Source organism: Mustela erminea, chromosome X (genome assembly GCF_009829155.1).
Source record: "Mustela erminea isolate mMusErm1 chromosome X, mMusErm1.Pri, whole genome shotgun sequence".
NCBI lineage: Eukaryota > Metazoa > Chordata > Mammalia > Carnivora > Mustelidae > Mustela > Mustela erminea.
Genome location: NC_045635.1, coordinates 59,310,608 through 59,324,433, shown reverse-complemented (window position 1 = coordinate 59,324,433; position 13,826 = coordinate 59,310,608). Strand labels below are relative to the sequence as shown.

The 13,826-nt window shown below is 41.7% G+C and overlaps 1 protein-coding gene across 11 annotated transcripts in view; it reads right to left on the bottom strand.

Moving 5' to 3' along the window:
* The window catches only part of TAF1 (TATA-box binding protein associated factor 1), a 76,222-nt gene that overhangs the window by 49,829 nt on the left and 12,567 nt on the right, over positions 1-13,826 (bottom strand). For 10 of the 11 annotated variants that reach the window (XM_032329838.1, XM_032329835.1, XM_032329834.1 and 7 more), the window contains exons 15-25: positions 13,038-13,238; positions 12,724-12,865; positions 12,229-12,359; positions 11,456-11,536; positions 6,587-6,736; positions 6,287-6,406; positions 5,808-5,983; positions 5,012-5,190; positions 3,361-3,574; positions 2,724-2,889; positions 1,032-1,243 (exon numbers count right to left, since the gene is read on the bottom strand). In XM_032329838.1, the coding sequence (XP_032185729.1) occupies positions 1,032-1,243; positions 2,724-2,889; positions 3,361-3,574; positions 5,012-5,190; positions 5,808-5,983; positions 6,287-6,406; positions 6,587-6,736; positions 11,456-11,536; positions 12,229-12,359; positions 12,724-12,865; positions 13,038-13,238 (1,772 nt within the window). The remainder of the gene's footprint in view (positions 1-1,031; positions 1,244-2,723; positions 2,890-3,360; positions 3,575-5,011; positions 5,191-5,807; positions 5,984-6,286; positions 6,407-6,586; positions 6,737-11,455; positions 11,537-12,228; positions 12,360-12,723; positions 12,866-13,037; positions 13,239-13,826) is intronic. The other variant, XM_032329833.1, reaches the window with a different exon arrangement.

The window sequence follows — 13,826 nt, the reverse complement described above, 5'->3', positions numbered from 1 at the left end:
TTAAAAATACTGAACTGATGCTAATTTTCTTAGGTGTAATGGTAGTATCATGTTGTTATATCCCGACTCTTAGACAATGTGTGGTCAAGAACTTCTGAGGGAAACATCAAGATGCCCGCAACTTAGTTCCAAATAGTTCAGCCAAAAAAAGAAAAAAAAAAAAGTTTCAGACATATAAAGACAAAACAAATGTGACGAATGTTAAGTTGGTGACTTTAGAGGAATGATATACTGTATTAACCTTTCAACTTTTCTGTAGATTTGCAGTTTTCAAACTCAAAAGTCAGGGAAAAATGTCTTTTAATTTAAAAACTTCTCCAGGGGCGCCTGGGTGGCTCAGTGGGTTAAGCCGCTGCCTTCGGCTCAGGTCATGATCTCAGGGTCCTGGGATCGAGTCCCGCATCGGGCTCTCTGCTTAGCAGGGAGCCTGCTTCCTCCCCTCTCTCTCTCTGCCTGCCTCTCTGCCTACTTGTGATCTCTCTCTGTCAAATAAATAAAATCTTTAAAAAAAAAAATAAATAAAAATAAAAACTTCTCCACTTGATTATCTCTTAAGTTCTCTGAGAACAAGAGACAGGGATAAGCACAGTGTATGTCTCCTTAGTCTTTCTGGGATGGTCCATTATCGGAACACTCAGCGATTAGGGACTTGACAAGTGTGAGGAGCACCAGGAAGTAGGACAGGAAGAGCACCTATGATATGCCAGGCACTATACTACGTGTTTATATAGCCTGCCATTTTATCTTCATAGCTACCCTGGTAAGGGTGGTTTTATTTGGTTAAAATAAGGAAACTGAGACCCAGAAAAGTTAGGTCACATGCCCCAAGGCAAGTAGGAAAGCATGAGGAGTGCTTCACGACAAAAGACCATAATTGTCACTACTGGCAACAGTTACTGAGGAAAATCCATCCCAGTCCCCGTGCTCTGAGTTCCACTTCACAGTACATATCACATCCACCCTTGCCACCCTTTGCTAGCATCAACCTCCAACGGATCTCCCCACAGCACTTCCCGCCTGCCATTTCTTACCTCTCAATTAGCTGTTTCCCCAGGACAATCTTGGTCCCTTCAACCTTGATAAGTTCTTCATTATCATTATGAATGACTGTCTTTTCCAACTCCTCCTCCTGCTCCTCTGTCATGGCAACAGGGTTGGAAGGTGGAGCATTTGTCTGATAGTAGAGGGGGCAGAATTTGTTTGTCCTCATGTGCCCAATGGCACCACAAGCCCCACATTTCAGCTGCAAAAGGGGAAAGTATCAATGTATCAGAAGTAAATGGGCTGCTTAACGTTCGCCTTACATAACACATACAAGGCAGGCACAGAACTGTTGTCGTAACAGGACTGTTAGACACCTTTCAACCAGAAGCCATCGGACAAAAGAACCTGAATGGAAATGACACATTAAAAATAAAATGCGGGGCGCCTGGGTAGCTCAGTGGGTTAAAGCCTCTGCCTCCGGCTTGGGTCATGATCCCAGGGCCCTGGGATTGAGCCCCACGTTGGGCTCTCTGCTCAGCGGGGAGTCTGCTTCCCCCTCCCTCCTTCTCTGCCTGCCTGTCTGCCTGTGATCTGTCAAATAAATTTTAAAAAATCTTAAAAATAAAATGCAATCCAGAGATTGGACATTAAAAAAAAAAAAAAGCGAGGAAGAAAACAGAGAGGATTTCCACTCTCGATTTCAGTTGTAGAGTATGAAAATGTTAAATACGCAGGAGAAAGTCCATCGGAAGCCCCGGGCTGCCTTCACCAGCACACGCAGTCAGCGTGGGTATATACTTCCAGGTGCAAGGAAAAGGCTCAATAATACCAAGTCTCTATCTAAGTTTTGCAACTGACCTCAGTCTCAGCTATAAAATGGGGTCACCTTTTATATCACATTTATAGAGTATCATATATAACAAAGAAACATGAAAATAATGACCTCAGTACATGTCACCAGCAGTTTATATTTGTTAAGAACTTTAACTATAGTTTCTAAAGTGCTTCCCAGGCATTGTATCACTTACTCCAACAACACTGTGAGACAACTATCATTTTATACAGCAGTGGCCTCGTTTTATGGTATACATGGCAGCTACATGTACAGTAATATTTGGAACCCTACCTAGGTTACAGAAGGCAACCTGTACTGATAAGTTTCTTTCCTGTTGCTTCTTTTTCCTTTTTATTTTTTTAAATATTGTTTTTATTTACTTCAAGAGAGAGAATGAGTGAGAGGGAGATAGAGAGAAGGCAGGAACCAGGGGAGGGTCACTGAAGCAGACTCCCCACTGAGCAGGGAGCCCGATGCAGGACTCAATCCCAGGACCCTGGGATCATGACCTGAGCTGAAAGCAGACACTTAAAACACCTGAGCCACCCAGGTGCCCCCTGTTGCTTCTAATATGTACAATTTTTAAAGGATATGTGTATGTGTACGTACATATACACACACACACACGCACGCGTGTGTGTAAAAAACACCTCTCTCACCCAAGCCCATTTCAACCCCTAGGAAATACTCCCAACGGGTGAAGTATAAAATGACACCAAATGGCACCAGATTAGGTTGTCAGTGCCAGTCACACTAGTCATGGTAACACCTGAGCAGCCACACCAACTCACACTAGCTTTCCACAATACTGCCCTCATTCCCAGTCAGGGAGAACACCAAAAGCTATTGGCAGAGGTATGCTTTCTTCGCCTTTTTAGCTATGATCATGCCACATTCTATTTACTTTTAGGTCAGGGCGCTCCTTCATTTTTTTGGGCTTCTTCTCAGGAGGACCCTTAAGCTTCTCCTTTTCCTGGTTCCGCTTCAGCCGCCTAAGTTGCTCCTGAATCCTCCGCCGTTCCTTTCTCATCTCTTCTCGATGCTGTTCATCAAAAAGGGCAAACTTTCGACTGAAGGGCAAGGGGGAAAAATATCACAGGACCATAAGCAAAGCTAAACCAAAGACAACCGTCCTGATAGCTAAACACATCAGAACTAAAATAATCCATCCAGACAGAAATAAAAGGGGCTACCTATATTCCCATCTCCCCTACTCATCAGCCTTCCATGTGCAGAGCAGCACCTCTCTCAGAATAAGGTGTCCTGAGTCATCACTAAGAGTTATGCCAACCAACCACAATGCAAAGGACCCAGGTGGAATGGAAAACATGCCTTTATTTTGAAGCAAATTTAAAATATCTCCCTGTGATTTGGCTCTGTCCAAATCCCAAGACCTAAAGGCACCCAACCAACACAGACTTCCAACTTCCAGCTGTACAGAATCCTGTCACTAAAACTCCAGCACATACCTCCCTCATCCCCATCCCCCACCACTTTCATCGTCCTCCTTATCATACTGGAAAGCGGTGAGTCAAACTCACATGAATTCCTCATCTTTTGTGGTTCGTATGCGCACGTAGGCATCAATGACAGCTGGCTTTCGGACTGTCTCACAGCGAACATACTCCTTCCCCTCTTCATCTCGAAATGTGCGATAAATCTTTAGACAACGGCCGGTGGCAGAAGAGTTAAGGCTAGTCACAGAAGCTGTGTCATCATCTCTGTGATTGTTTCCTGATGCTGCTGAACCTGCTGCTGCAAGGCAGAAAAAGATTTCCACGCATTCCCCCTACCACCCACATGGTCATTTTCCTGAGACTGGGTGGAGACCTCGAAGTTCAACGGGCCACAAAAGCATGTACGCTTACCAAAAGCATTGTATCAGAAAGCATCACGCCCGCAAATGCACTGATTTGTCCTGCCCTGACTTCATTTTACCACTGCCCCATTCCCATTTTTCTAAGTATGAGAAGTTCTGAAAGGAACTCAAAGAACTACATTTGTTAGAGGGGACAGAAAAACAGCAGCTGTATTCTGATTCCTCTCAAGAGCAAGAGAAGAAAGCCCAAGCAGCAAGTAGTTGATGATCACATTAAAGAAAAGCACTCCAGCACCAAGAGGGAAAACTGCACCACAGACACAGGTCCAGAGCCTTAGGAGAATGCTTCTCAAACCCAAATGCGAATGAAGAGGTATCACCTGAGAATTCTCATCACACTAAATTCCAATTCAGTAGTGTCTGGGGTGATGCCTGAGAATCTGCATTCCCAAAAAGCTCCTGTGTGATGTCCCTACTGCTGGTCTAGGACCACCCCAGTGCAAAGGCTTTATCACATCTTTACAAAGTAGTCAGAACACAAAATTACACAAAGCTTTTTACAGAGCAGGAAATGAAGGAAAAGCCTATTGGGAGTGAGAACAGTCATTTACATATCCATCTTCAGGCCTTTATCCTCCCTCTCATAGTATCTATATCCAAATTTTCATTTGCCTGCTTGACGTCTATACTGGGAAGTGTCATGGGGACCTCAAACTCCACATATTACATCTTCCCTTCTCACACCTGCTTCTTTCTCTGAAGTTTACTACTTTAATCAAAGGTACCATCTTTCTGGCAAGCCCGGAGTGAAATCTTAAGGTCACCTTGATTTTTTACCCCTTTTCATTCACAAAATCCATACCCCAAACCAGTTCAAGCCTTTATCATCCCCACTCTCAACTTCTGCAGTTCTTGGTTGGTGATTTTTAACTCTATTTAGGGTCTAGGACTCCTTTGAGAATCTTCTGAAAGTCACAGGTCTTCTCAGAAAAGGTACATTTGAACAGAATTTTACATATGATTTCAGAGGGTTCAAGAGCAACCCCTCAAATTTATCCATGAAATCAGTTTTAAAAACTCTTAGCTTCTAAGATGAATGACCAGAAAGATCACCTGACGTACGGCACTGCTAGCCCTGGCTTGGACAGCCCTGACACAGACAGAGGCAGCAGTGGGCCAGTGGCAGCTCTTCAATTGGGCCCCCCAGAAAAACCTCCAAGTTCAGCTTGCAGTAACCTTTCCACCTCATCTACAGGCTTTTCTACACTCATCCGCTACTTCTTCTGCCTCCAGCTTTGGCTCCGTTCTTAGTCTGCAGTTATTTACACTTTTCCGATCCTTCTCTTTCTTGTCTATGAAGCCACTACCCTCACCCAGTAGCATCCGCTGTAATTCCTTCCGCTCCTGCTCCTCCCGTTCACGCGACAGCTGAGAGCTGGTTTTCTTATTCTGCAACATGTTCTCAATGTTCTTTCCCATTTCTTCAAAGTCACTGTCTTCAGCTGAGCTGCTGTCTGTGTCAGTTGATAATACTTCGGTTGATGACAAAACTCTAAAAAGGAAAAACGATGTCGAAAATTAAGAAGAGAAACATGAAAGTGTATAAAGAGCTGAAGAAATACAGCTTTAGGTAACAGGAGGAACTTGGGAAATCAACCTTAAAAAGGAATACCCAAATCCACTAAGACATGGGGGCCTTAACAGAAGAGCTTTACAAAATTTTCCTTGACTTTTGTCAACAAGGCAAGTTTGAAATATGCTGTAACACAGCAACTCTTTCAGAATTCCTAGAAAAAGCCTGAGAAATAAAACGGCACACTGGTCATTTTTAATAATAGAGCATTACCATCCTCTCACAGTAAGCCTTCAGAAAAAAAACAAAACAACACACTCATTGTCCCTTATCACCACTGGAATAACTGCCAGGCTCAAGCAGGCCCCAAAAGTTACCATGGAACCTAGAGTACGTCTTGCCAATGCAAAACCTTTGCCAAGTTGCTCTGAAAGGAGCAGGTGTTCTAGCAGTGTTATGAACAGAGACCACCCTGAAATCTCAGCTACCTGGGCAACTAGTCACATTATCAAGTGACCTCCTGTTCATTGTAACATATAGTGTCTGGGACTCCTCCCCTTTCCAGCTTGGGTTTTCTGCAGCACTAGAAAACATACTTGTTCTGAAGGTCAAAGATGCGCTGACATTCCTCTTTGTAACGCTCCTGATGCTCAGCCACAGAAAACCTTGACCCACGGGCAAATTTACTCATGGGCCCCTCTCCAGAGCGGGCCTGCTCTGTGGACATCGTGCGGACTACGTCAATCACTTCCCAGCGGGACAGCTTTTTAATCTACGAGAGAGAGAGACAAACACATACACCTAAATCATCAGAGATTTCAAAAAATAAACCAAGGCATAGAACTTAGAGAGCCAGACAAAAACAAAAAAACAAAAACTAAAACACCACCCAAAGCAGGTTAAACAGAAAGCTTGGGGAAAGCTAACTCCTGAAAAAGTGCCTAAGATTCAGGGTACTACAACCTACACCACAAACTTATCCAGATAGTTCCTTACATCTGCCTCCTAGTTCTTCCCTCTATCAAAGGCCCCCTCCTACCCTAGGGGACACTAAGTTTTCCTCTTTCACACTCACCTCTTCTTCAGGCACACCAAATTTACGGAGGAGCTGCTTAGCATTTTTCAGTGAAAGGCGACGGAGATCTGCATCTGTTCCTGTCACTGTCTTCTTTACTGGCTGAGGCTCTTTATCATCCTACCTCAAAAATAAAACAAAACAGGCAAGAACTGTAATAAGCTGAACTCCTTACAGTAGGTGCCTAAGCCATCCTGTCAACTTAAGTGTTTTCCATCCCCCAGCCCCTTCACTTCCACTCCTTAACCTCCATTTCTTCCTCCCTTAATTTTTGGTTTCCAGGATTTCAGACAGTCTCACCTTCTGCTGTGTCGGTTTGTTTGGAATCTTGACATAGGAGAATCCTTCGCCACACCCTGTAGGATCTGCCACCCCAGTCACCTCCAAGAGACACTTGCCCTTCATAGCAGCAATGAAAGCCCTTGTGGTGTTCCAAGGAGCAGTACGAACCTGAGGTATAGAAAAAGATTATAAGGGCTATGGGAAAAATTTGCTCTACGTCTAGCCATACTTAGAAGATCAGAATAATTACAATGATGTACAATTTGATGCTTTCTTAAATTATCCATGAAGATCAATAGTTGCATATAAAGCTGCCCAGTACTCAGCTTACTCTTCTTCCCCTCTATGGTACTTACGTTATGATATTAAACAAAAATCAAATCTCTGCCAGTATAAGGAGAACACTGTGGAACAGTGGTCCCCTTTGGCCCCATATCCCTAGGGATATACTGAGAGTTCTCAAAGACAGTGATGCCCCACTCTTCATGATGCTCAAAGAGGTTGATGATGCATCTGACTGCCCGATTGCTCGAATGGCTGCTTTAGAATACCCAATACATTCTGTAATTAAATGATAAGCACATTTTACAAAGTAATGGCTTTAATCCCAGATCCATTTTACCTCTGCAACTGGTTGGTTAAAAAGTCTGTCCTGTCCTGGGGCCCTGAATATAGTGTTTACTGACCCCACAAAATAACCAGGAAATTAAGACAAGAGGAATGTGCTTGTCCACACAGACCAGTTAAGAGTATACACAATTAGCTAAAGAGTGGTCAATTCTCTAATCAAGATTCAATCTCGAAGGCTATTTGACCAAATCCTTACTTTCTGAAATTCTTAGACATCCACTCATTTTTCACTCCATCCTCAAAACACCACAATGAGCTTCTTCACTCACTCTGTCTGACCTCATTTACAATCACTCACTGATTTAATAGATATTTATTGAACATCTACTACATGCCAGGCACTACTTTCTCATGGATCTCACATTAGTGAGAAAGAGACAAATAACCAACCAAATACAATACTGCATAATCAGTGCATTGATAGGAAATTAAAAAGTGTTACATGCACATAAAGAAGGGAAGAATAATGAGCCAATATGATGGGAGTGAGGGCAGAAGTCAGGGTAAGCTTCCACTAAGTATAAATCATAGGTGAAGGTAAGATGGTAGAAGAGTGGCAAGAAAATATCCTAGGCAGAGGGAAAAGCAGTTGCAAAATCCTGGAAGGCAACAGAAAGAAACTGAGGGGACTGAATGAACTTCAGTATGTTTGCAGCTTAAGTACAAGATGGAGAGTGACAGGAGATGAGAGCAGGTTAGAGTTATATACAAGACCCAAATCACATAGCACCTTGTAAAGCATGTGCAGAACTTCTTTCTAAAAGAAGTAAGGACCCAAAGGAAGTCTTTGGGCTAGAAAATCATATGATCAGATTTTTGTTCCAAATTTTTATTTTAAAAGGTCATTCAACTTTTTAAGCAATGATGCTGGAATAACTGGACATTCACATGCAAAAAAGAACCTTAATCTATACCTTGCACCCTACATAAAAATTAACTCAAAATGGATCTAAACTTAAGATCTAGAACAAAAAAACTTTTAGAAGATAACATAAAAGGAAATCTTTGCATCCCTGAGTTAGCTAAAAATTTCTTAGCTACAACACCAAAACCACAAGCAACAGAGAAAACTGACAATCTGGATTTCTGCTCTTCATAAAACACTGTTAAAACAATTAAAGGACAAGCCACAGACTGGGAGAAAATTTTCGGCAATCACATACCTGATAAAGGAATCGGACCTAGAATACATAGAGCTCTCTCAAGACTCAATGAGAAGAAAACAAGCAACCAATTAAAAGTGGATTAAAAAGATGAACAGACACTTGACGAAAAGAAGAAGTCTGGATGATAAATTAAGCACATGAAAAGATACTCAACGCCCTTAGCCACTAAGGAAATGCAAATCAAAACAGCAGCAAGAAACCATTTCACATCTCACAGGACGGCCATAAAAGTAGTAATAATAATAAAAAAGAAAAATAACAAGTGTTGACAAGGATGTGGAAAAACTAGAACCCTCATACATTGCTAGTTAGAATGTAAAAATAACACAGTCACTGTGGAAGGTAGTTCCTTCAAAGTTGAAAGTGGGGCGCCTAGGTGGCTCAACTGGTTAAGTGTCTGCCTTCAATTCATGATCCTGGGGTTCTGGTATTGAGGCCCAGGTCGGGCTTGCTGCTCAGTGGGGAGTCTGCTTCTCCCTCTCCCCGCTCCACCCCATTCATGCTCTCTCTCCCCAATAAATAAAATCTTAAAAAAAATGTGAAAGAGAATTACCATATGACCCAATAATTCTACTTATAGGTATTTACCCAAGAAAAAAGGAAATGTGTCCAGAGATTTATACATGAATATTGATAGCAGCTTTATTCATAATAGCCAAAAACTGGAACAACCAAAATGTCTTTTGATAGGCCATTACCTAAACTGTGGTAATAACCACATTATGGAGTGCTATGTGGCAATACAAAAGAACAAACGATCATAACCTGGATGAATCTCAACATAATTACAGGGTTAAAGACAGACAAGAAAAAATACATACTTTCAACAAATGGTGCTGAAAATAGAATAGCCACAGGCAAAATAATGAAGCTTTACCTTTACCTTATACCATATATAAAAATTAACTCACAATGGAGCAAAGACCATCTTAGGTCTCATACCTAAGTATAAGAATTAAAAATAGGGGCACCTGGGTGGCTCAGTGGGTTAAAGCCTCTGCCTTTGGCTCAGGTCATGATCCCAGGGTCTTGGGATCAAGCCCCGCATTGGGCTCTCTGCTCAGTGGGGAGCCTGCTTCCTCCTCTCCTCTGCCTGCCTCTCTGTCTACTTGTGATCTCTGTCTGTCAAATAAATAAATAAAATGTTTTAAAAAAAAGAATTAAAAATATAAAACCCTTAGAAGAAAACAGAGGAAAAACCATGACACTGGATTTGGCAATGACATCTTGGATATGGTATCAAAAAAGCACAAACAACAAAAGTAAAATAAGATACACTGGACTATATCTCAATTAAAAACTTCTCTGCATCAAAGGACACAACAGAATAAAAAGGCAACCTATGGCAGAAAAGTACTTGCAGAGCATGTATCTGATGAGAGATTAATATCAAGTATTTATAAAGAACTACAACTCAATAACAAAAACCAAACAACCTGATTAAAAAATGGGCAAAGAACTTGAATAGACCTTTCTCAGAAGAAGATACACAAATGTCCAATAAGTACACGGAAAGATGGCTCAACATCACTAACCATTAGGGAAATGCAAATCAAAATCACAATGAGATACTGCCTCATATCCATTAGGATGGTTACTACCAGAAAAAAAAAATAACAAGTGTTGGTATGAGTGTGGAGAAATTGAAATTCTTATATGCCATTGACAGGAACGTAAAATACTGCAGCTGCTTTGAAGAAAACAAGTATGGAAGTTGCTCAAAAAACTAAAAACAGAACTATCATGTGATCCAGTAATCCACTTCTGGGTCTATATGCAGAAGAACAGAAAATAGAATCCTGAAGAGATATGTGCATACCCATGTTCACAGCAGCACTGTTCCCAACAGCAAGAGGTGGAAGCACCCCAAACATCCACCAATGGATGGGTGGATAAACACGATGTGGTACATACACACAGTGGAATGTTATTCAGCCTTTAAAAAGGAAGGAAACTGTGATATATGCTACAACATGCATGAACTTTGAGGATATCGTGCTGGATAAAATAAACCAGTCACATAAAAACAATACCTCATGATTCCACTTAGGGGAAGTACCTAGAGTAGTAAAATTCAGAGAGATAGAAAGTAGAATGGTGGCTGCAGAGGCTGGAGGAGAAAGATATGGGGACTTGTCATTTAGTGGGTAACAGAGTTTCAGTTCTGCAACATGAAAAGAGTTCTGGAAATTGGTTATTCAACAGTGTGCACATACCTAACGTTACCAAATTGTACATTTAAAGGTTAGATGGTAAATTTTGTTATGTATATTTTACCACGGTTAAAATAAGAAAGTACATACTATATGAGCACATGTATCTAAAAATGTAGAAAATGTGAACTGATCTATAGTGACAGAAAGCATCAGTGTGGTTTTCAGGGCACAAAGAGGCCAGAGTAAAGGGAAAAGAAAGAAGAAAAGAATTCCAAAGGGAGTACAAAAAAACTTTTGGGGGGTGACAGATACATTCACTATCTTGTTATGAGGATTCACAGATATAAACACATATCACAACGTATCAAATAGTACACTTTAAATACATGCTACTTATATCAATCTTAACTCAATAAAGTTGGGTTTTTTAAAAGGATAAATGGAAAAAAATTAAAATGGATAAATGGGACACACTAATAAAAATTTATTACACAAAGCCAGGGCACCTGGGTGGCTTGGTTAGTTGAGCATCTGACTCTTTTTTTTTTTTTTTTAAGATTTTATTTATTTATTTGACAGAGTGAGAGATCACAAGTAGGCAGAGAGGCAGGCAGAGAGAGAAAGGGAAGCAGGCTCCCTGCTGAGCAGAGAGCCCGATGTGGGGCTCGATCCCAGGACCCTGAGATCAGGACCTGAGCTGAAGGAAGAGGCTTAACCCACTGAGACACCCAGGCACCCCTGAGCATCTGACTCTTGATTCTGGATCAGATCATTATCTCAGGACTGTGAGATCGAGCCCCACACTGGGTTCCAGGCTAAGGGCAGAGTCTGCTTGAGATTCTCTCCCTCTGTCTCCCCACCCCCACTCACATGCGTGCTCTCTCTCCTCTCTAAAATAATTAATTAACTTAAAAACAACTAGTGTAAAGCCTTACCTCATCATCAATCTTCATCTGGAAATCTTCCTCATTTTCTTCTTCTGGAGCAAAAAAGGACTTCTCACCATAGCCAGCATCCTGGAAGAGCACAAATGTAAGCATAAACCAGTCAACAAATTGGAAAACACAAAGTACAAGTTTCACTAAGTACCAAGTACAGAATATCAAAGTACATTTTCACACAGAGAATGGATTCTGTAAAGTCTTCCTGTCTCTGTCACCATTCTACATCCTTAGGCTATCAGAAGATATATTACATTTCAGGGAACTTGCCAGCTGACGTGTAGGTTGTTAAAGCTCAAAAAGGAAGCTAAGTAGAGATGCTCATCACTGCAGACTCACTAACTCAGTGGTGTAGCTGTGCTGTCTCACCCCGGCTAGATCTTCCCTGCTTGGGCCTAAGAAGAATATCGTACTTCTCGAAAAGCACATGTCCAGCACCACCATCTCAACCCATAGGGAAGGGTATGGAAAACAACCAAGAAGTATTTGCTGTGTATGAACCTGCCTCGTAAGGAACAAAGATTAAAGTCACCACCCAAATGGATGGAACAATATGCCCTACATTCCCTCATGAAGCCTTCCCACTGCTATTTAGCTAGACTGGAGTCGTCCTCAGAACCAATGGACACAGAGTACCTCAGAGCTCGAATCTGTCAGTAACTGGTTCATAATCCAGGAACCATCACTTCTTGGCCAGTGCCACCAGTCTGCATCCTCCTCTGTCTGCAACAAACCCACAAGCATAGGCACAAGGGAAAGGTGCTTACCTTCAGTCGCTGCTCTGCGGCTATCATGCTATAGTAGGCACAGCACTGCTCTGGGGACACCATAGCTCTGATCTCCTCTTCAGTCGGTAACCGAAAATCAGACTTCAACACCCACCAGTTTGAGTCCATCCCTAGAAAAAGTAGAGAGAATAAGACCATTCCAAATTCCAAAGGCCCTTCCACCAATAGCAACAAGGATAATGAATCGAGACCAGGCCATGCAACGTCCCAGAAGGTCTAGCCACAGTTAGCCTGCCTGCCAAAGAAAAGCCCCACTGCTAGGTTGCCTGCACCTCCTGACATCCATCATCCAATGAATTTCCTAGCAGGCACAAATCAAAAAGCAATCATAGCCTCCATAATTAGATTTACTACTTCCCTCTTTTGATGACTATCATTCTCTCAATCTGGGAGCAGTATACTTATCCTTTCATTGAAAGCTGTAATTCCTTTCTTGGAAAGAGAGAGGGGAAACAAATAGTCACAAATGATGACCTGTGCGTTTGAAGTCAGCGCAGAGCTTCAGCCTCTTCCGGATGCTACTTTCTGAGTGAGAAGGGAAGGCTTTCTTTATATCTTCCATTCGGATCCGCCGTGGCCGATCTTTACTCTTCCAGAATAGGCGGTAAATAAAGACCTGTCCAACAAACCAAGTGTCTTTCATTTGGCAAAAAAGAAGACAAAAGTGCTCGCCAGGACTCTTTCCCCTACTAAGCCCTGATGTATTTTGAGCTCTCCTGATGTGCCCCCAAATCAACAATACCCTGTTATGTGCAAACTGACCCACCTCCCTCATCTGTCATTCTTACCTGGAGAAAGTCTCGAATATGTGTATTAGCCCTTTTGGAGTTGGGCCCAGGAACTTCAAACAAGGGGCACTGCTGGCCGACCACAAAAATATCCACTAATTCCCGAATATAGTAACCTTGTCTTGTCCGAATGATAAGGAAGTCAGTTTCTGGCATCTTATGAAGGTAAATTGGGGCACGAAAAAGATTGTTCTCAAATGCCTAACAAAAGTAAAAACACAAAAATTATATACAGAGAAGCCCTAGGAAATTTCATCAACTAACGAGAAGGGAAATCAGGCCTGTTTGCTCTCCATCCCCAGACTGCCATCTAAAACCTATCCAATAATATAAATAAATCAGAATATGGAATGTAAAAATGGATTAGAAAATAATTTTTTACCCACTGGCAGTAGTAGAGAAACTACAGGATTTGGATTCAGATGACACGGACTCTGCTACTTACTATATGATGTCAGATTAGTCATTTAGTATCTCTGAGCTTAACTGACCTCATCTACAAAACATTTAAACAAATGAAAACATACCAATTCTGCAGACACAAATTAAATACTCATTAATTAACTCACTAAATTACTAATCCCAGGCTGACTTCCATATGCCACCCAGATGTTGCTGGCCTTCTTACCAGTGTGTGTTTTCTAAAAACAATTTCCAATTTAGTTTACAAATAACATTACTAGAGCCAGTTTTAATAAAAAGATCAAAAGAAAGTCTGGGGATTATAATCATTTGGGGATTGTACTACTCCTTCCCCATACCTGCCATGTACATAGTACCTCAATCAAC